General features: G+C 33.6%; 1 protein-coding gene across 1 annotated transcript; it reads right to left on the reverse strand.

Moving 5' to 3' along the window:
- Nucleotides 1-1,782: 1,782 nt before the first annotated feature.
- Nucleotides 1,783-20,261, reverse strand: LOC112046805 (uncharacterized). Its single transcript, XM_052890592.1, has 3 exons — nt 20,214-20,261; nt 2,936-3,094; nt 1,783-2,844 (listed from the first exon to the last, which is right to left on the reverse strand). Exons 2-3 carry the CDS (start codon nt 3,076-3,078, stop codon nt 1,959-1,961), a joined length of 1,029 nt encoding a protein of 342 aa, XP_052746552.1. The 5' UTR covers nt 3,079-3,094; nt 20,214-20,261; the 3' UTR covers nt 1,783-1,958.
- Nucleotides 20,262-23,490: the final 3,229 nt, after the last annotated feature.

The raw sequence follows: 23,490 nt of genomic DNA on the forward strand, positions 1-23,490 counted from the left end.
ACTTTTTATTTTACCTATGTGAATAGTTCACACACTTCTGTAATGTGTAGTGTATCAAACGAATAACGAACGAAAAAAAAATTTAAGAATAAAGAATTTCATTAATATCAGTCGAGGCGTTTGGAAGTGTCACGAGATTTACACTGCATCATGGCGGACAAAATCACGGAGCAAAATTCATGAGGATATCATAATTATTATTTTTGATACTACCTACTTTTTTATTATTATATTATTAAAGCAAATAACTAAATTATAGATCTATATTTCAGTGGCTACTGACGCATAAGTAATATTAAAAATATTTTTAACAAAAAAAACATCAAACTTTAAAATCACAAAAATAAGTGAGTTGAATTTTTTTGTTAAAAATATTTTTAGTATGTCATAGCATAGTGAACAAATACAGTATGCACCACAATACGGCCAATTTCGTCATTTTCATTTAAACACAAAATTACTGAACCGATTTTCATGAAAAATGAATGGGACTGATCAGAAAAAAAGAATTTTCAAAATTGGTTAAGAAATGACAAAGTCACGAACTAACATTTAAAAAAAAAACATACGCGTCGAATTGAGAACCTCCTCCTTATTTTTGAAGTCGGTTAAAAAAACAATTTCAGTGATATAATAATATCATTTTTATGCGCAAAAGTACTTAATTGTCAAAATTTTCTACAAAAATAGTATCAATCTTCATAATATACTCATATTCCCTAGAAAGATATGTACTCGTCCCAGAATTGACTAGGTATATTGATTAAGACCGAGTTATGGACCTTCGGATATCAGATTTTTCTAGCCTATCACGAAACGTCCATTTCACAGAATCCTAAATTAAAATTCTAAATACGGGTATGAATAAATCCTAATTCAATTAACATGTAAAAGTTATCTAAGTTATGAAAATTGTTTTGTAATAACTTGGATCGGGCTTCCAAGTAGGTATCTAAAATAACTCCGAAACTTCTCCGTAGTTAGGAGTTATGATTATATAAATGCTGCACGGAATTTGTTAAGTAATAATTAAGTTACAATTAATCTCCTTGTTAACTTTGTCACGCAATTAGTTTTTCGAAAGTATGCCAAAGTAAGTATATATTTATTGCATACTGCACCAGATTTTATTGCTCGATAACTGAAAATGGATTACAAAATTATACATACATATTTTTATTACGAGTACAACTATCGGACGCCCGCGACTTCGTCCGCTTAAAAGATATTGTAATCTTTCGTTTTCGTTTACGTTTCGTTCCCTTTCTATCCCCATTACATTTTAACATGAGTAAATCTTTTTATCATTATCTTGAAAAACCTTGAAATCTGATTAACTTTCATAATTTTTTTTTCACACAATACGTTTTATATTTCATCGATTGTCTGTATACAATTTTTTAAAAATATAAATAGAAAAAATATTTTAATATTTTTCAACCGTTTTCAAAATGGTGGAATTTAAAATTATTGAATTTTATTATATTTTATATTTATTTCATGATTTATGCACGAACCTTTCATAAAGGACGTCGCATACAAATTTTCAACCCCTATTTCACTGGCTTTTATTTTATTTTTTGCGAATAAACTATTCTCTGTTCTGCACCAAACAAAGGTACCATTTAGCATTGCACCAAAATTAGTTTATAAAAAGGTATCAGACAGACAGACTTACTTTGGTATTTATAATATTATTATGGATAAAACGGATGTTAAAGTGCGGTAGTAAAACAGCCCTTATATTCAAAATATCTTAATATTTTAATAGTATACGTTAATCACATAATCAAAGGTTATTAAACAGTATAGTCTACAAGGGAATAATTTCAAAGCACTAAGATAATTAAATTTAAACTCTCTGTAACTCGTTGATTGAACATTTTGATCTAAGTAACTTTGGAGAAGATGTACTTTACATGCATTATGTATACGATGTGTGTAAGTTTAATTTTTGCCTATTTTACAGCTTTGGTATTATTATCTGTTACAAATTTTGATCGATTGGTTAGTTTAAAAGTTTTACACATTAATGTTACTTTGCCACCTGAAACGTTTTGATCTAATGTCTTAACTGTGTTCGTTAACATGTATTTATTTACAAAACGAGACTTCTTTAGGTTCGTAGTCTTAGTTTCTTGGTCGGTTTCCTTTGTATCGTTACTTCCTGATGGTGATCTGTTCTCCTCATAGTCAGACATAGTGGAGCTCGTGCTGTAATTACAGACTACATCTACTCTAATGACTTGAACAGTTGCTGGGCTCTCCGTTCTCGAAATAGTTAGACTTTTTCTCTTTCCATTCTTATGAAATGTTATTTTTGTATCGTCTATATTATCGTCTTTCTTGTCTTCTATATTATTTTTACTATCTCCAAGCAATTCTAATTTATCAATCCTTTTGTTCACTTTTTTAATTTTAAGGTCAAGTTTATGTTTTCTTCTGGGTTCTGTACTTCTTAAATCTACTTGTGTCGCTTTATTTTCTTTAGTTTTATTATTTAAGCAATATAGAACAATACTAGACTTTCCTGAAGATGGTCGTGAGTTATCATTATTGGAAAAGTATTTTGAATAGTCGTCAAAATAGTCACTCAGTTCGGAATAACGGTTTGCTTCTTCAGATTCAAACTCGTCTACCATTTCTTTAACAAACATACGATGTTTTTGGCCGTCAGGTAAAGTTTTGTATTTGAAGCTAGTTCGTGGTCTTCGCCTTTGTTCAATGCTTCCTTGAAACTGTATATTTTGTACTGAGAGACATATATCTTCTCGAGATTGTAGAGTCATTCCACTTTCGTGAGTCTGGTTTAAGTCGTTATTTTCCATATTGTTACAATAGAACCTATAAATGAGATTAATTTAGTCAAAATGTTTGTGTAATCTTACGTGTATCTATTAGATAGAAAACCATCAAATATAGACAATTTTCGAACCTTTCAGAGACATCAGTCCACCTTGCATCTTCATCATGGTCTGGATTTACCAAACGTTTTTGACAAAACCTACCAGATTTTTCAATTGGTATTTTGGTTTTAGATTTTGATCTCTCCAGGAGACGTAGCTTTGCACATTGCATTGTGGGATTTACAATTCTGAAACAAAACGATAATTTCAAAAATCAAACTTAAATTTTGAAATAAACCTGATATTCTGCTTAAGCTTACGACTTTATGCATAGAAAAGCCATCTCCTGATGCAGTATCTCATGTATTGATCAACTTTGAATTTTATGTCAAAATTATTCATCAACCAAGTATATAAAATGCATGTTAAATGTCAAAAACATGGGGGGCAGCGGGAATATATTATTTTGAAAAAATATACCGTCAAACCAAAAATTACACTAGTACGTAACTAAGGCTAACAGGTGAACCGGTTTTTGGCTTAAAACTTATTATGTACAAAAATGCATAAAACCAGAAAATACAACTTCAACATGGATTGATGTGTAGGAGCTAGGATTCTGAAAACTTGGATCCCCATGATGAAACAAAACAAATTATCTCATATAATTTTCCGCTTGAATATAACTTTTCAATTGACGTTTATAGATTGTAGAAGGTCATCCCAAAAAAAAAAAACTAAATCCGATGTAGGTGTAGTACCTACACAAACAAAATAAAAAATAATATAATTATAAACTTTAAGTTTAATTTATAAACACCCCCAAAAATAAAATTAAGCTTGAATTTTTCTTTGTGTCTATAGTACACGATTACGTACGTTTCGTTTACATTTGCGTGTTTCCTTTTTGTTTCAGTAGGGTACCACCAACTTTTTTAAGCAGTCACGGAAAAATATGAGCCAGGTTTTATTCAATCCGCAATCCTTTATGAAAAAATCTAGCTACATTGCAGCAATGTAATTCATATACATATAGAACGAGATTCGGCATTACAAATATAAATACCCTCACCTTTTAATTAATTGGTATAAGAAATAAATGATAGAAAATATTCACATTGACATAATATAAGTAGACACCCATGTCTACTTATATTATGTCTACTTATATAAATGCATAATATTTATTAATTTATTTAATCTCCTTCCATGATTGGTTAATTTAAAAAAAATCGTACATTAGTTAATAGAATATACCCAAAAGAATTAAAAAAGTAAAGGTACTACTTTTGTACTGCAACTGTGGGGTTGCCAGGTCTATGCAGTTAAATAATATTATTAATATATTTTCTAATAACGGATCTTCGATCAATATTGTCCTCAATCGAATGACAGCTTGCTCATATTTTTCTGTCGCTGCTAAAAAATGTTGGCCAAAAGAGCACTTGTGAATTAGAAAAAGGTTTTTAAATAAGTTTTACTACATACTTAACTAGTTAACTACTTAATTTTTAATAAGCACGTAGATACTAATAACGGACTCAGAAAACCATAAATATAACATCGTTTAGTTAAGGCTGAAAATACCTACCATCATAATTATAAATGTTTCACAGCTGATAATATTGTTAGTCATTTCATTTCAAACATCATGCTCGCTCAAATCACCTAGAATAAACGACGATAAGAACAATATATTAGCAATTACTCCAGACGAGGACTTAGCGAAGCGTCTTCTTATTCTTTTTCAAATGCATTGTTTAGTTGCTATTCATTTTGGAAGTAATTATGTTGGTCGACGTTTAGTGCAGCTATCTTTGTTTTCCTAATGCATTAAACGTCGTGTTAGAGTGAGATGGAAGTGTGCAAGGATTTTTTTTAGTATTGATAAAGCTACAATGCCGGCAGGATGGTGTATTTGATCTAGCATCGTAGCGGTCCACATGTTCTTGGGAATGGCTTCGCCAACGATGCAAAAAATGTTTCGGTGTAATTGTACTCGGCTTGAACGGTTTTGATAATTTAACTTACCTAATACTGTGTTACTAATAACATTTTATTTAAAGTTTTTAATACATTGTATATTTTATACACTATTAATTATTATATTAATTTATTTTGTTTTTTTGTAATTATTCATTTAAGATGTGTTACTTTATGATCTACATTAGAAAATAATCTGTCTTAAAAGCTTGCAGTCGTTTTGACGACATAATTTCAAATTGATTTCTTTCACTTTTCGGGAAAATTTTATGAAATGACTTAATCGTGACTTGGCGATATCGCTTCACAGGTTTACTTTGCATAATTACTGAAACAAAATAAAAACACATTTCCCTGCGTCTCGCGAGCCGCCATCAACTGTATTTTTAGCAAGCTCAAATTTCAACGCGGCACGCAACCCTGTGAATTATACGACAAGCAGGGCTAATTTTGTCAGGCAATATTCAAGCAGTGAGAAACATTTATTGTTACACAGAGTACCTGAATGCTCCTTTTATTATTTTACTGGGGTTTGTTTTGTAGGGACTTCTTTACGCTGTTGGTAAAAGCTGCTTTTGGCAATAGCAATCAAGGTATCCATAATCATCAATCGATTTCTTCCCGAAAGGTGTTGTTTAAATTGTCTGACGAAGGTAAGGGCCTTGACTGTAGTTTGTGGCCTTGACTGTACTCACTACACACTTCTAAGGAATACATACATAATTATACTTATACCTACTGCTTCACGTGAATTGCAAAAATGATCTGAATTCATCTAATTCAGAAAATATTATTACCAAAAATATATTACCAAATACGACATAAGGAAGAATATTTGTGAAAAGTGCATTTCATCAAGATGAATTTAATTACAGAAGATTTGTTTGATGTTAATCAATTGTACAAATGTTATCCAGATCCTGGATTACTTAACTAACATATACAAAATGAACTAAGACATAGCTACTAACGGAAAATTAGCTTGATTGCTATTACTAAAATAATAAATCAGCTATCTTAAACCTTCTTTTCTAATTACATGTAAGAACCAAGAATACTCAATCCTTGTATAAGTTACGCGCACACAACTTCGAAATAATAGGCACAGCTGCTACACGACTAGACAAGCACACAGACATAGAAGCTCGGTGCATCCATCGCACACGGACATCTTGGATAAGAAAAAATGCATTATTATTATCCTGGAACCAGGACATTGATACCTTGTATTCCATTACCAGCTTTATTCTTAGACTAGTAAGGTAGGAATTAGTAGCTCTTGAAAATGAAAGCGATTAACTTAGATTTTATCCTCAAGAAAAAGGAAGTGCGCGATTGTAGAACGTCTTCTTACTTCCAGAAGATTTAAAATCGTTTGAGTTCGTTCAAGGAATTTAAGTTTAATAATGCTTGAAAAAAGTTCTATGTATCTTAGTAGGCGCCAAAAGCACGTTGCACTATTCCTACGAAACGTATAGAATTTTGTTAGACGTGATTTTTATTGCACGGTGAATATTATCGTTAGAATATGCTATTATTTTCTTTGAACAGAGACATTGTTTGATGTAAATGTCTGTCAATGTATTTTTAGATATAATATACTCGTAATAAGTAGGTTTTTTTCAGAAAAAAATCAGTACGTTTTAATGATTATAATCTTAGTCATTTTAGTATTGAAAATTTTATAGTCATCTTTTACGTCTACGATTTAATCTCATAATTAGATATTAAAGATAAGATTTTTATACCTACGTTTTTGTATTACGCACTGAGCTTAATAAATATTTATTTATACTATAACATAAATTCAAAAAAATATAATATCGAATCGACTTTGTTCCTGGCTGATTTCTTTGTCCAAGTGGGTACATAAATGTCAAATAAGAGAAGAATATTTTTTAAAATAAATAACGTTCCAACTGTTTTTGTTTGGCGAATAGAAATATTCGAAGTAGAGATAAGACGTATTGAATTGATAGGAAATTTTCACTAATATACATATACATACTTTTAGAATTGTATATATAAAAACATAGAAACACATGATTAAACCTTTTCAACCGGTGCTAAGAATAAGTAGCTACGAAGAATTAACTTGAAACTTTGACGTAGTAGGCAATAATGTTGAAAACGCCATTCTTTTAGTGGATTTTCTAATTTATTTTACAAATTCATTGTGCTGTCTATTTAAAAACAATTTCTCTTAATTTTTTTTCTCCTTTCTCAAAACTCTAAGACTTCTTATTTCTACTTCAATGAGGAATAATAAGTAACAAAGGCCTGAGCTCTGTAACCATCTGAGACAATTGAGTAAATTAGAAAAGGCTTGAGCTTTCTTTGAAAGTTTATTTAGTAACGGTTTAAATTTCAACTTGTTAGTACTTTATTACCTTTTCTAAATTCACAGCCGTTTTTTTGCGAAATTATTGAAACTGGAAAGTCAGAAACAATTTTATAAAATAACTTAGTAGGTAGGTACGTGTTGGATAATTATTCAGATTAATACTTATAAATATAATAATAATTATAAGATAATAATTATTCAGCTGATGATGATGATGATGATGATGATGAAGACATGTTCTTATTTAAGTTTCAAGTTATCTGTTAACTAAGACATCTAGGTAGACACACATAATACGACTTAATTAATTAATCGTCTTTAAAGAAAAAACTCATTAATGTTATAATATTCTATTACTTCTGAATTTAGGAAAGTTTCAATTATTTTTGTATATGAAGTTGTGTAGTGGGTAATCCTATAATAATAATTTCTACGTTGCAATTTTTGGTAAATTCTTAAATTGAGAGTCAATCGATTCACATTTATAATTCTAAGTAGGATTAATTAAAAAAAAATGTTTTTCGGCTCATAAAGACGGAAAAATTCGTATTTACCTAAATATTACCCTAAACCAAAATTTCAATTAAATCTTAACAATAGGAATACCTCCGTCCCGAAAGACCGACAAAAACTGGATATCCTTGACCTCTTACAAAATTAAAACCTTATACACTTGCTACGCGAACGAAATATACACTGGCAAGCCCGGTATAATACAACCTGTCATTGGGTCAAACATTACTATAGGGGTCACACACAAGTCCCATCCCGTATTGATTACACTACTATACGGCATCTTTAGTCAGTTCGATATTATCATGACAAAGACTGACCCCCTGCGTCTCTTCAAGAAACATAATCGTATCTTTGACCACGCCCGTTGCAGAAAAGGTCTTTTATGTTACAAATTAAAAAAAATAGCCTGATTTATGGATGTCTATTTTTTTCACATTATCTTCAGATTTAATCAATGTTTTTAAATGGTTTCAAATAATTAATAGTTATACTTAATTTACTTTAATTGCTGCAGTTAGATGACATATTATTTTATATTATATACACACATGGACTTTTTTATTCCGAAAAAATCCATGGTTCCGGCGAGACTTGTGAAAAGCTGAATTTTACGCTGACGAAATCTTCAGGCTTCCTCAAACTGTTTTTAATAAATGTCGAAATAGCATTCGTTTTCTCTGATATATATGACCTCTGCCTCCGATTCCGAAGGGTGTGGGTTCGAATCCGGTCCGGGCTTGCACCTCCACCTTTTCAGTTGTGTGCATTTCAAGAAATCAAATATCACGTGTCTCAAACGGTGAAGGAAAAACATTGTGAGGAAACCTGCCTGTGTGCCTGTGTGTGGAGTCTGCCAATCCGCATTGGACTATTGGCGTAACCCATCTGAGAGGAGACTCGAGCTCAGCAGTGAGTTGAATATTGGTTGATTTGGAGGTATACCTTGTTACAGTTGAGAAATATAAAGATGTATCTACTACATACTTGTATAGTTAAAAATAATAAAATAAATTATTCCGCTAATGAAGCTTATATATCTGTGCGTTGCTTGTCTGTTATCAGCTGCGGTGTCTATAGAAATTGGTGATATTCACAACTCCTTCACCCCAACATATATCGAAGGCCAAACAAAGCCGTGCGCGCGAATATGTAGCAGTGAGTAAATAAAGGGATGATATATTGTGAAGACTGATGTGATTAAAAAAAACTATTTCCCTTAGTGCTGTCAAGGTGCATTCTTATTAGTGATGTTAGATTAGTGCTTCATCAGATGTCGATAAAAATATTAGGTATAGCTAACTCCCTATGATTTCAGCCACGTTGTCTCCGTTCCCGTGAAAATTAAATATAGCCTTAAATACACTCACAAATAACGTGGTTTCTAGTGGTAAAATAAAATGGTTCTTTAGATTCAGAGATTACCTACCCCGAACCCCAACCCTCAAACTTTACCTCTTTATGATATTGGTGTATATTTCAAATTAACTTGATTTATAATATAATCGTACTGTAGGTTTCTTTGAAAGTACGAGTTGCCGCGTAACTGTTTAGTAATATATAATATATAATGTAGAAATATTAACGAGCTAATTCCCTCCAAAAACTGATAATTAGGTTTTTGAATCGGAACTTTACAAACCCTATGTACTTTTATTTGCTACTTTAATTCTCTTAATAAGTATTGCTAATACGTCTAATATAGTTATAAGATAAACACGTTAATTGTAGTTTGAGATTTATTGAAAACATAAAAAGAAATTTTTACAAGAGTAAAATAAGTGATCACAAGTCCGTCAAAAAACAAAGGATAAAATTATAGAGTATTGACAAGTTACCACAGATATATAAACAGTATTGCCACAGTATACATGATAATAATTTTATACTATAATAACGTCAATCACAAAAACATTATAATAAATAGTATATCTTTAATAACAGAATTATAGTTCGTATGTTCTTATTCGTAGATTAATTTTGGAAAAATTATAGAATCAAGAAATACACTTTGAAAAATTTGCCAAAACATCGACATCGGCGAAACCATACACCATCCCTACAGATTCTCAGGTGAACGTAATCGTTGTGGGAACTATTTCTACCATCTCTTTTGAAAAATACTTCCGTCCCTCTCTAAAATTGTTAGCGAGACAATCTTTTACACAAAGCACATTGAATACGATAGATGATTGAATAAAGCTTGAACGCTTGCACTAAAGGAGTGACAACGAAAATATATTGCATATTCTATTATTATTATTATTACGATCAAGCTATGTTAAAATTTTGTTTTTATGAAAGACTATTATAATTCACCTGCTTAAATAATATTTGTGATATATCTTAACTTTATTAAGGTAATAAATAAAATATAAATAATGTACATTTTATACATTTAACCATAGTAGATATGTGATAAAAGGCTTACTTTACGCTCTTGCCAATTAGTGAAACAAAATACGACAGTTGAATTGATACCAATCAGACAACATTGAAATAATTGTTCACTAAATTGTTGACCTTAAGTTAAAAGGTAATAGGTACCTAATAGTTGCTGAAGATATTATATGGGTACTTATTTACCTAATGAAAATTTTATAAAAAATCTATCTGTGTAAGCTAGGTAGTAGACACACTCAGCAGTATGCATAATCTTTATAATTTTTATAATTTTTATAATTAGACTAAACATTATATGTAGTAATTAATATACCAAGTAAGTAGTACGAGTATATCTCATCAATCTTTAAGCAATTGGAAACTCCTACTTCTACAAAACGGTTAAGCGTTGATATAAATAATTAGCGGACGCCCGCGACTTCGTCCGCCCTTAGACCTCCCTAATGCGGCCCTCTTGCAAAATCCGTTCTTAGGGGACGTCTACTTACTGTAAACTATCTCCCTGCCAAATTTCATCTTCGTACGTCAGTTTTCGAGATTTTGTGATGAATAACCTTTTTTATATATACAGTATAAGCTCATTATTCGCGGGGGATACGTTCCCTAAATGTGTCGTGAATACAGAAACAGTGAATATGGAATGGTATTTTATATGGGATTATATTATTGTTGGGTGACAAAATAAATAACAAATATATAAAGAGAAAACAATTATTTGAAGTTTATTGATTAACTAATAGTCTATAGCATATATAATCAGTCATAGACAATAATTTAAAGTCTTTTGTATTTTTTTCTTGCTTGACAGTTTTTAAAAAAAAAAAATTCTGAGTTATTTTAAGCAGTGGCATTCTTAAACCATCCATTCGCAATTTCGGCAATAGGTATTAGCAAGTTAAACTTTAAATTTGCGGATTTTACGTCAGTTTCGTCAGTCAGATCCGCGAATAACGAAATATTTAGCCGCGAATATAGGAATTTGGACGCAATTTTTTAATCCGCGAATAGTGAAAACATGAATAAAGGAAGCGTGAATAAGGAGCTTTTACTGTATATTATAAGATATCCGCTGTTGATTTTCCAAGTAAAATAAATCAAATTTCCAATACACTGAAAGTATATTACTAATAAAACAATAAACACAGTAATAACTGAATGTTAACAATATTCACCCTTATGGTGTACAATGTACCATTACAATGTAGGTAGGTACTAGTGAAATAAATAACAATGAGACGAATTTCGGTGCTTTTGTCGGTTGTCTTTGTGTTAGTCAAAGGCGCCGCTAAATAGAATTTTTTACTTCGAGGCCATTAAAAATCGCTTTCTAGGTGAAAATATTAGTCGCAAATTGACTTACTAATGGCATATTTTATAAGCACAATGCTATCAATGTATTAATAGGAGTTCGCGAAAGATTTAAGGTTAATAGATTGTGTAAAGTAGGTATCAATTAATATGTCAGTAAGTCTTAATCTAGGTTCTACTAATACTATATAAATAATACTAATATTATGTGATATTCTTTGTGTAAAACTTTAAATGTGGCCTAGAATGACTGAGTGTGGCTACAGGCTTTACCAGTAGGTACTCCTGTGTGGCATCGGCATTCGCAAAATTTCTAACGTTAGTTTACCAGCGTTCTTGTCCTCGGTCCACCCCACGGAGGAATTAACCAAAAACATTTTAGCACTTTTATGCAGTAGGAGCACTTGTTATTATTTTTATATTAAATTGTATAATGTAATGTATGGTATTGCTTGATATTAAATAAATAAATAAATAAATAAATAGCCGTATTCCGCGGCACGCTAGACTCATAGACACCATTCGTCGTGCTCTTGTCACCGCCGGCGTGCCTGCCGTTTTAGAACCTAACTATTATTTCTTCAGTTCCTTTATTAATTGCTTATGTTTGAAATTCCATGTCAACAATTTTTACCGTTGACGTTTTTTTGGTTGTTTGTTTATAATTATAACAATACAAAACACTATTAATAATTATTAAAAATAAAAATAAACCCTCCCGCTGCGGGACATTTGAGTACCCAAGGAACCGGTGCTCAGGGCTCCAGAGTGAGGAACATCCTTAATCCGGTTTGCAACGGATGTCTACCAACTATAAACCACCTCCTTGCCAAATTTCTAGTTTGTAGCATAAAAAAGTCAAGGACTTTCATCCGGCGCAAAATCCATTTATAGCTAACGTTCACTAACTGTTAACTACCTCCCTGTCAATTTTCAAGTTTGTAGCCCAAAAATTAGTACCTATTTAACTTGCGAGAGCCTTTAGATTCTCGCAAAATTCGTTTGTAACGGACGTCTATTGACAAATTTCAAGATTGTAGCATGAAAGATGAAGGACTTGTTTTCAAACTTGCGAGAGCCTTTAGATCTCCTTAATTCGGCCCTGTCGCAAAATTGATTTATAAACGATGTCTGCAAACTCTAAAATACCTTCCTGTTAAATTTCAAGTTTATAGCATTGAAAATGAAGGACTTTCATACAAACTTGTGCTAGCCTTTAGACTTATTTAATCCGGCCATTTCGCAAAATTCGTTCTAAGTGAATACCTACTAACTATAAACTACCTCCCTGCTAAATTTGTGCTTGAACGTAAAATGTTTGTACGTCAAGCGGTATACTAGAGATTTTGTGATGACCTTCCGCATTTATTATATTAAGATTAATTAGCTCAACGGTAAGAGCGGTCGGACTCATCACCGAGGGGTGGTGGTTCGATCCCCGCCCCGTTGGTTTATTGACGTACCCACTCCGAATATAACATTTTCCGACTAGGAGGGAAATAGGAATATTGGTCATATTAAAAATATGGCAAATATTCTTATCTATACTAATATTATAAAGAGGTAAAGTTTGTAAGTTTGTAAGTTTGTCACATTTTTTAAATGGGGTAATCTTCGGAACTACTGGTCCGATTTTAAAAATTCTTTCACCAGTAGAATGCTACATTATCGGAGAGTGCTATAGGCTATAATTTATATTAGTATCATATATATTAGCCGAGTTATCACAGTTTTTGTCATACATGTCGGACTGAAAATCCTCTTAAACAGACTTATTCGCATGCGCTGCCTTAACTATTGCGTAAAATTTAAATTAATGTATGGAGACTTTATGTATCTTTAAAAGTTCTACAAAAAAGTCCGCGACACCATATATCTATCTTCTATATATTAGCAGATATAGTAACTTTTGTGTTTTAAAAATTATTAATTTTATATACTTAGGTTTACGTCATTATTTATACAACTAAACTTTAATCCTTAATAAAATAAATTATTTAATAATCACAAGGATATGATGGTGATAAGATTTGCCCTTTACAGTATGTTAATTACTTAAATAGTTTCGGAGATAATACAAAATTTCTAAAAGACGCAGAAATTCCGCTATATGTCGCCCGGCGCTTTCATTTACGTAGTTCCCGTTCCCGTGTGAATATGGGGGTCAAATATAGCCTATGACACTCGCAAATAACGTAGCTTTCTATTGGTAAAACAATTTTCCAAATCGGTCCAGTAGATCCAGAGATTACCTCCTACAACCACACGAACTTTACCTCTTTATATTATTAGCATAGAAGTCTATTTCTCTCGGTCATACCACCACTCTCGAAGGACTGGACCGATTTTGCTAAGGGTAGGAGTAAGATAGAGAAGTTACAGGGTAGGGTAGGGTACGGGTAGGGAAGCGTAGGGGTAGTGTAGGGGTAGGGTAGGTTTAGGGCCGGGTTTACGGTAGTGGTAGGGTAGGGGTAGAGGTAGGGTAGTGGTAGGGTAGAGGTACGGGTAGGATAGGAAAGTGGTAGTGTAGGGGTAGGATAGGCGTGAGATAGGGGTACGGGTGGGATAGGGGTAGGAAAGGGATAGGGTACGGGGAGGGTAGGGGTAGGATGGGGGTAGGAGTAGGATGGGGGTAGGGTGTAGGTAAGGTAGGGGTAGGGTAGGGGTAGGGTGGGGATAGGGGTAGGGTAGGTGTAGGGTAGGGTAGGGTTGGGGTAGTGGTAGGGTAGGGGTAGGGTAGGGTAGGGGTAGTAGTAAAGTTGACATCGAAATTTACGCGGACGAAGTCGCGGGCGTCCGCTAGTATAATATATATATAGTTTATGAATTACGGGAAAAGAATGCCTTTGTAGAAATAATATGAATTAAAAAAAAAGTAATTATGTGAACTTACTAACGGACGGGATTCAGTTTTTAACAAATCCAGTGGGAACCATGGATTTTTCTGAGATGAAATGTAGCCTATGTGTTAATCCAGAGTAAATTCTATTTTCATTCCAAATTTCAGCGAAATCGCTTCGCGTAAAAGAGGAACAAATATGACACACACTTTCACACTTACTCACAAACTTTCGCCTTTATAATATTAGTGTGATTTAGCAAATGAAAATAAACCGGCCGAAAGATGGCGCTCTTATATTTGAAATCGCGCTTCAAGGGTGCATTCTGAATATCTAAAGAGGATATAGTGCGTAAAAATGTATGCTACCGATTTTCACGTGAGTGACAAGATATAGTAATGTTTGGAGGAGTATGTAGCTAAAACGTCAAAGTTGTTGAATTTTTGAAATGGGTACCCTTTCACACACCTACCTATTTATAAGTTTATTTACCTACGTATAAGTTTATTGCTGATGATTGTACTTCGAATGATCAATAATACATAATTCTTGATAAGTATAGGTACTAATTATAAATAATGTCTGTCTGTCTGGTTTTCCTTTTTCCGGTTTAATCTTTTAAACGGCTAAACGGATTTTAATGGAACTTTCAGCGGAAGTTAGAGGTGATTATAGATCAACTTATAAGCTATTGTTTATCCCGGAGAAATGTACAGGTACTTATTATATTCATAGTACCGATTTGTCACTGCTTTGTTACATAGATAGAATACATCAGGAATTGTAAACCTTTTCTGATGATCAAAAAAGTGAATGCGACATGGCGAAACAAAACATTTACGAAATTCTAATTCATTTAATCAACGCATTCTCTAAATCTAAATTCATCCATTCAACCCTGTACGCAAAGTACGAGTATAAAGGGTGTCCCGTAAATAGCACGACATACTCTACAGGATGATAGCTGACATCAAGGTAAACCTGCCTATAGATGGCGCTGTTATATTTTAAATCGCGCTTCAAGAGTTCATTCTGTATATCTAAAGAGGATAAATTATTGTGCGTAAACACGATCTCAAAATGCAAACGAAACGAAATAATTTTTTGTAATGGGTACCCATACTGGTACCTATCAGAATTCAGAATTATCAACCCACTAGCTGACGCCACGCGGTTTCACTCGCGTGGTTCCTGTTCCCGAAGGAATACGGGGATAATATATAGCCTATAGCCTTCCTCGATATATGGGCTATCTAACACAGAAAGAATTTTTCAAATCGGACCTGTAGTTCCTGAGATTAGCGCGTTCAATCAAACAAACTCTTCAGCTTTATAATATTAGTATAGATGTATGTAATATTCTTTATTACCTCATATCTTCCAAACCGCTAACTGAAATTACGTTATTAAAATATCGTAAGATTCCTAATTACCCAAATGTTCTTATTTTGAAGAGGTGAAGTTAAAAAAAAGCTAACACGACGACTGTGAGACGGTATAATCTCGAGGTAAAAAAAAATAGCAAATATTGCAATATGGGTATCAAATTCAACGGCTCATCATATGTGTTTCAAAATGGTATATCATTACCATATTAAAAAAGACTTCAGTTGGAAAAATGTTATTTATTATTTACGTTATATATTTTTTATCTATATAAAAATACGCGAGGCGGATGACTATGGGTGCGTACAGGTTTGTTATAAATTTACACCTAAAATAGACTGAATAAAATATAAAAATCGGTCAAGTGCGAGTTGGATTCGACCATCAAGGGTTCAGTACTAACTAGGATATCATCTTCTTACTATCGAAACTAAAAAGTGTAAAATAAAATAAATAATTAATAAAATAAAAATAAACCCAACTGAATTTATTAATTATTTACTTTATTTTTTTATTTAAACTTATGTTGGTATATAATTTACAATAATACTCGTATTAGATACTTAAGAAATTGGCGTTTTGACGTACTGGCAATTTTGATCTCAAATATCTTTTCTTTGGTTAGGAATTCCAATTTAAAATTTTACGTACTTTTGTGTTTTGAAAATTATAATTCATTTGTTTTTTCCTCTTTTGGTTTTTTCTTTGCGTCACTTAGCTTACAAAATGAAAATCTTGAAATATCGTGTCATTTAAGAGTATGAGTTCCATCTTGGCACAAGTGCTACAGAAACGGTTCGAAGGATTAATAATTTGTATGACAGCGGTGTCGCAGAAGAAAGCACAATGCGTTTTAAGTACCAACGTTTTCGTTCTGGAAATTTTGACCTGCAGTACAAGACCAAAGTTGATATTGAAGAATTGACGACTATTATGGAAGCAGATCCATCGCAAAACACGTCCGTGCTAGCTGCAGCAATAATTCTTTTTTTAAAGGCAATTACATACGTTTTTATAATAAACTACCACATGAAGCCACTGGAATGTCTCTCAAAAAGTTCAAAGTTAAACGCAAGCTTTTTGTAAAGTCTTATTATTAACACTATAATAAGACTTTACCAAAAGCTTGATAAATGATATAAATGATAAAAAACCTTGGTGTTAAACTGTATTATACGACTGTGTGCTTAGTTTTAAATAAGTTTGTAAAATGGTGGTAAACAAAAAAATAAACCTTGGCTGAGTTTATTGTGGGCTCTTCTCGGACTAAGGCGCGTTTGGAACCTTCGTAACTTTAATTTTAAGTTTTCGTCTATTATTACCACCATTAGATAACATTAAATTTTGAGACATACCTTTCAAAAGTGCTTGTAAACTAAGCCTAATTGAAATAAATGAATTTTGATTTGATTTGATAAAAATTATTTAAACAGGCGTGTCATAGGTTTGACATCTCTGGAATATTGGTATATCTACTCGTACATGTAATTGTACAGTATTCTGCTTACCTTACTACCAGATCTTATCATAAGCCTATCGGGGCAGCTATTTTCGGCATGAAATAACCACATACCACTAGTATTACATTATACGCGGAACTTCGTAATGATCGATAACTTATTCTGAAAAGTTGAGTTTATTAGCTAGGTACTTTACGAGCTGTATGCGAATCGAACGAATGTTTGGACGTATGTTATGGCGTTTATTGCAGCTCTCAAATCACGCATGTTTATAGCCTATAATAAAACATTAAAGTTGGGTGTGTTTAGAACGAGGAAAAGGAAAAACCTAATAATGTTTTAAAAAAATAATAATAGAAGATGAATTTAACTTAAAGTGTAAGCCATACATTTTGACAGCGATAGAAAACAGAACCGATTTGATAGGTACTATCATTATTATCAGCCAAAACGTAGGTCTACAGCTGGATACTGACTTCTAAACACCACGGACTCGAACCGCCAGCGGGTCCCTACAACCCGGTTGATGTCTTCGGTCCACTTATTGTGTCGACCAATACTGCGCCTTCCATTACGGGATGGTCATTTGAGCACCGACCCCAACGTCTATCGGCTCTTCGAGCTGTTCCTGTCCATTGCCACTATAACTTCGGGACTAGGTGAGCTATGTGGTGTATCGGTGTATTTGATTGCTCCTACAGATCTTCTTGTTTCTGATTGGATCACACAGAGAAATTACAAGCATAGCTCGCTCCATCAGCCGTAGAGGCATGGTTGATAGGTACAGTTTCTGATAAAATTGAATACACATTAAACTTAAAGTTTAACTCTCGAAGAAGTCAGCACAAGTCAAGTTCAAGTCTTTTAGCGAAAAGCTTCGAGCATGAATCTTGCGACCGCTCGTATTTAGAGGAGGTTTCTCACTCTAGAGCTCACCGGTTACTTGGTCACTCAAAATTCCCCGCAACGGGAGGGCTGGATTTGCCCATGGGCATCGCTAAGCTGATGTGGCAATGGACGGGTCATATTATAGTTCGAAGAGTCGATGGACGTTGAGGACGTGTGGGAATGGTGACTCCCCACTAGGTGGGCCCAAGATATCAAGCGGGTTGCAGGGAGCCGCTGGATATGGATAATGAATATGATGTGATGAAGTTATTCTAAGCGAAAGCACTAAATCGCTCCTTACTCTTTTAAAATATGCTCATTTATTATTTTACACATCACACAAGTTAGTAAAGAGTAAAAACTATGCCTTTGTTTGTATGGATTCCTTATTTGCTTGTATGCACCCTCAAAATCAAAAAATCAAATCAAAAATCTATCAGTATAGAAGCACTTTTGACACGTCAGTTGACAATTTTTAAAGATTCTACCACCGGTTCGGAAGGCAGGTTCTGCTGAGAAAAATCCAGCAAGAAACTCAACAGTTGCTCTTTTAAAGAAAACATACAGTAATAACTAACTCTATAAGAAAGAAAACATACAGTAATAACTCTAGTTTTTATGCAATACTATAGCCATATCATAGGTTTACATATTTATTTGTTGATTTGACTGTTCTAGTTGATGTATTTAAAAATGTTTTTTAGAATCGTTTAAACTTTCGTAGCTAAAACTATGTTTAATAAATTTATTTTTTAACACGTTCGCTGCGGCACTGATTTTTCTATACTTTCGAGGTTACGAGGTTTTTTGACCTCGTACTAAAACTTTCTGTGGAGCAGAACGAGGTTTATCGACCTCGTAACTATTGAAGACGTTAAAATCCTTTTTTGGCTTCAATATAATATAGTTGAAGGATTTTATTTTTGATAATGCTAAATAAAGAATCAACTGATGTATGTTTGAAGGTGTAGGTACGTCAGCGGATTCGTTTATTAAGAGTATTTAAGCAAAACAAAATACGAGGTGAAACAACCCCATACCGCACAGAATTAAAGCAATTTCGCAAATATTAAAGTGAGTGGAAATTAAAAAACCGATTAATTAAATTTATTTCTAAAAAGACTTATTTTGAAAATTATCTTACCATTATAAAGCTACGTTATTAGCGAGGGTCACATTTTATAATTATTATATTTGATTGATAAGCACAGCAGCTGATTAAGTGTCATAATGCTAGCCGCACACCATCCGATAAGCCCACATGCCTGCAGTGCTAACGTCTTGACAACACACGATCAGTTTATCGGACGTCAAGCCGTTTGCGCTGCACGCATGTAAGCTTAATCGGATGGTGGGTGACTAGAGCAAGCGTCAGTAATGTTTAGAGTCAGACCCTTGTGACTGTAAAAAAGCGAAAGATTGTCAGCCCATGCTCCTTAATAGATAAGAACGGTAGGTAATAGATTTTGGATCATGTAACTTAAGGTGGTTTGAAAAGTACACTCAATCGTAGTGGTAACTGTTCGAAAAAGAAAACCACCGTTAAAAAATAAACTTCAAGGGTATCTGGCGGAGGTTACTATAAAGCAAAAGTTTGGTTACTGAGAAGATGAGAAATGTTGACTTTTTGACGCTATATTACATTTGAACGTTTGAGGATCTAGACCTTGCACCTGCCTCAGCAACCACAGTTCAAACTGTGGAGTGTGGACTGTAGTTGCTTAGTTTCCTATCGTACTTATCTATAGATAATCCTACATTTGCGTCCACTGATCCGCATCGTACGAATTTTATCTATCGAAAATAAAAATACGTTTGTTGCAATGCGTTCGATACATACGATGGGGATCTGTGGATGCCTGCCATTACTATTACGAGTAGGTATTAGACTATTTACGCCAGCCACTTAAAATCAAGTTTACAATGAACTCTGTACTTAAGGTTGAGTAAGAATAAAATGTAGGTGTCGAAACTATATTATTTCGATATTTTTTTCACTTGTATAAACCCTACATCCTGTAGTCACAAGTTCAGGACTCTGCTCGGAGTTCTCCTCTCTACCACGCGATGGACCCGGCACCTGCACGGTGAATCCATGGAATGCTAAGATATTCGTCTCGCACTAAAAATCTCAACGTAAACTTGATCGTCTGTGGCTGGCGTTACATATATACGCACAGCCAAATATGGTACCATTGGTGTAGTAAAGAGGTATACACGTGGAAATGTAAACAATGGTTACCGGGTACGGGCGCCGCGAGCGATGGCGCTAAGCTCGGCCTATGTCTGCACAACGACTACGCGACTCGCGAATTTCGTATAATCATAACCTTTGATTGTTAAGGCGCGTTCTCATTGGAATACGAACAACAAATTTTGAAGTAGTAGTAGTGAAATCAATACCAACATATATAAATAAAAAAGAGCCGTGATAGCCCAGTGGATATGATCTCTGCCTCAGTATTCGGAGGGTGTGTGTTCGAATCCGGTTCGGGCATGCACCTCCAACTTTTCAGTTGTGAGCATTTTTAGAAATTCAATATCACGCGTCTCAAACGGTGAGGAAACCTGCATACCAGATAATTTTCCTAATTATCTGCGTGAGTGAAGACTGCCAATCCGCTTTGGGCCAGCGTGGTGGACTATTGGCCATTCTGAGAGGAGACACCAACACCTTTCATTCTGAGAGGAGATTCAAACACAGCAGTGAGCCGAATGAAATGAGATGGTAATGATGATGATGATGATGACATATAAATAAAATTGAAGTGTCTGTCTGTGAGTTCGAGATATAATATAATAACTGTGTTTACTCAAGTGAAATGTACTACAAAATAGTAAAACACTCTTAAACTGCATGCTATATTTAAACGCTTTTTTTAACGTCCGTTAAAAAAACTCTCGTGCGAATAGGGCTTAGTTTTACAAACCAACGCGATGTCTATCAACTGTCTACTGTCAAACGCTCGCCAAAAAGACTTACTAAAGTACTATTATAATTAGTCACTGCAGTATAAGACCACAAAAATGCAAATATTTATTTTGAACTACTCGTAGTAGTGTAAAAGTGTATAGCCGTGATAGTACAGTAGATATAACCCCTGCGTTCGATTCGAAGGGCGTAGGTTCGAATACCGTCCGGGGCATGCACCTCCAACTTTTCAGTTGTGTGCATTTTAAGAAATTCAATATCACATGTCTCAAACGATGAAGGAAAAACATCCTGAGGAAACCTGCATCTTCTTTTCATTCAATAGATTTTTAGCATCGGATAAGTAGTTGGTCTTATCACTTCTCTGTGCTTCGAAAAGCACGTTAAACCAGCCACTGCCAGTCATGATCATTAATTTTGGATAATTACCGTTGCTAATTAATTATCACCATAAGCACATCAACTCGTATTGCTGCGTTATATCTTATATCCTCTTCTGAATAAAGGCATAGTCTTTGACATGGCCCTGGGCTATTGAAAATAAGCTAGTGATGATGGTTATAAGTACACTGTTGAGCAAGAGTCTCCTCAGAATCAGAATGAGAATGAGGTGCTGCTTGGACAAATAATACTTTCTTACAGGCAAAGAATGAAATACCAATGTTTGTCGCTGCATGCGGCAAAATGAAGAATTTAGTCAGAACTTTATGTAGATATTGTGATACTTGTTTTTCTCCTTTAAGTTTATTACGCTTAAGCAGTCGGGTTTTTTTGTTTTTATGGATATGTTTGTTTGGGGAAGTATAAATTCTACAGCTATGATGACTGTTAGCATAAAGAAGAATCGTAATTATGAGTGCAAGAGGCTTACACCAACGCCTTATCTTTACGGGTGTATCGTAGAATGTCATACTTTTTTTTTTTATTAATTACAAGTTAGCCCTTGACTACAATCTCACGTGATGGTAAGTGATGATGCAGTCTAAGATGGAAGTGGACTAACTTGTTCGGAGGATGAAAATCCACACCCCTTAAGGTTTCTACACAACATCGTACTGGAACGCTAAATCGCTTGGCGGTATGTCTTTGTCAGTAGGGTGGTCACTAGCCACGGCCGAAGCCTCCCACCAGCCAAATACCACCAGCCTTATCGAGTATGTTCTTCAATGTAACGTTCTATGAAACTATCAACCCTCGTGTTTTATTGACGTTCACTATATAAACTGACCTATGCTTGCAAATTTGTTCCTCACAACATATTATTTAATTAAAATAAATAACGTCGCAAGAATTGTTCAAATTAGGTAACTATAACTGTGACCAGAGGGCCTAGGGGCAGTTTGATACTGATACTATCGCGGTAACGTAAACGCGAATTTCTAAGGAATTAAAACAGCGCCATCTAGTGGCACTACTGCATAATTGTTTCAATTCCATATAAATTCGTGTTTACGTTAACGCGATGGTAACAGTATGAAATATTGAAAACTCCCTCTAGGCACTCTGTTCTCTTAGTGGAGTCGAAAAAAACTTAAGAAATATTTCAACGGGTGTGTTGGTAGTGTGCCATACATTTTTTGTAAATATTACAGGAATTAAATAGAAATAACAGTTAATATATTAATTAATGTATTTTTAATCTAAAAAACTATGTACATGGACCCTTACATTGTACTCGCACTATTTGTTAAGGATGACAACTTCTATGTTTATGTTATTGTACTCGTAGCTAGATTTTAAAATATAATATTGGACATAATTTTTCAGTAGGTAAGTGGTAGGTACAGAAAAGTCGTTCAGTACTTAGAGAGGCCGATAATTAAAGTAATTTTATATTCAACGAGACTTTTAATGCTTTATCGGTCGAAATATACATATAGTAGCTACTACTTAGTAGCTACTTAAAAAAAAGTTAAAAGTTCTAATTTTGAAAAATCGCATCAGTCACGAATTTAGCTAGAAAGTCTAACGACTTTTGTCAGAAATTCTTTACATCTCTTCAGTCCAAGACATTTGGATCATTAGGCCCACTTTTCAGGACGAGACAGAAATAAAAAAAAGTACTAAAAATGTTGTATATTTTACTAGATTACTCCATTAGAAGCTTAGCCGAAATAATATTCGTCAACAGGGAAAATAAGCTGATTTCATTATTTTCACCCTGATCTGGCTATGTAAATGCATATCGTTATGATTTATATATCCGCTTTGATGCATATTCTGATTGTCAGTTGTCTTTGCATACGCAGGCTGTCAATGTCAAAGTCAAACAATGACATCTCATGTAATTGTCAATTAAAAAGTAATAACATAATTTTATTAGATGTGTCAAGTTAGTGTCAAATCTTTATTAAAACTGTCGCCTGATACAATTATAATGCAATGCATTTTATGTCAAAATACGAATTATAGTCCATCGTAAGTTAAATTATTTATTTAACTGATTAGGCAAATATAGATTTTTTTAAAAATTGGCCCCATAAGTTCTCCTTAATTGTCACAATTTATGACTAACTTTCAGCTCTGTATCATTTGTATAATTTAGGCCCGAGTTTGTATGGAGACTGGGTTTCTCCTTTTTAATAAT

The sequence above is a fragment of the Bicyclus anynana genome, chromosome Z (genome assembly GCF_947172395.1).
Source record: "Bicyclus anynana chromosome Z, ilBicAnyn1.1, whole genome shotgun sequence".
In the NCBI taxonomy this organism is placed as follows: domain Eukaryota; kingdom Metazoa; phylum Arthropoda; class Insecta; order Lepidoptera; family Nymphalidae; genus Bicyclus; species Bicyclus anynana.

Excerpts from the sequence above, each read along its gene's own strand:
- LOC112046805 (XM_052890592.1), bottom strand. The coding sequence starts at position 3,078 with ATGCAATGTGCAAAGCTACGTCTCCTGGAGAGATCAAAATCTAAAACC. Across the intron at positions 2,845-2,935 it reads TGGACTGATGTCTCTGAAAG|GTTCTATTGTAACAATATGG; the intron begins GTTCGAAAATTG and ends TCTCATTTATAG.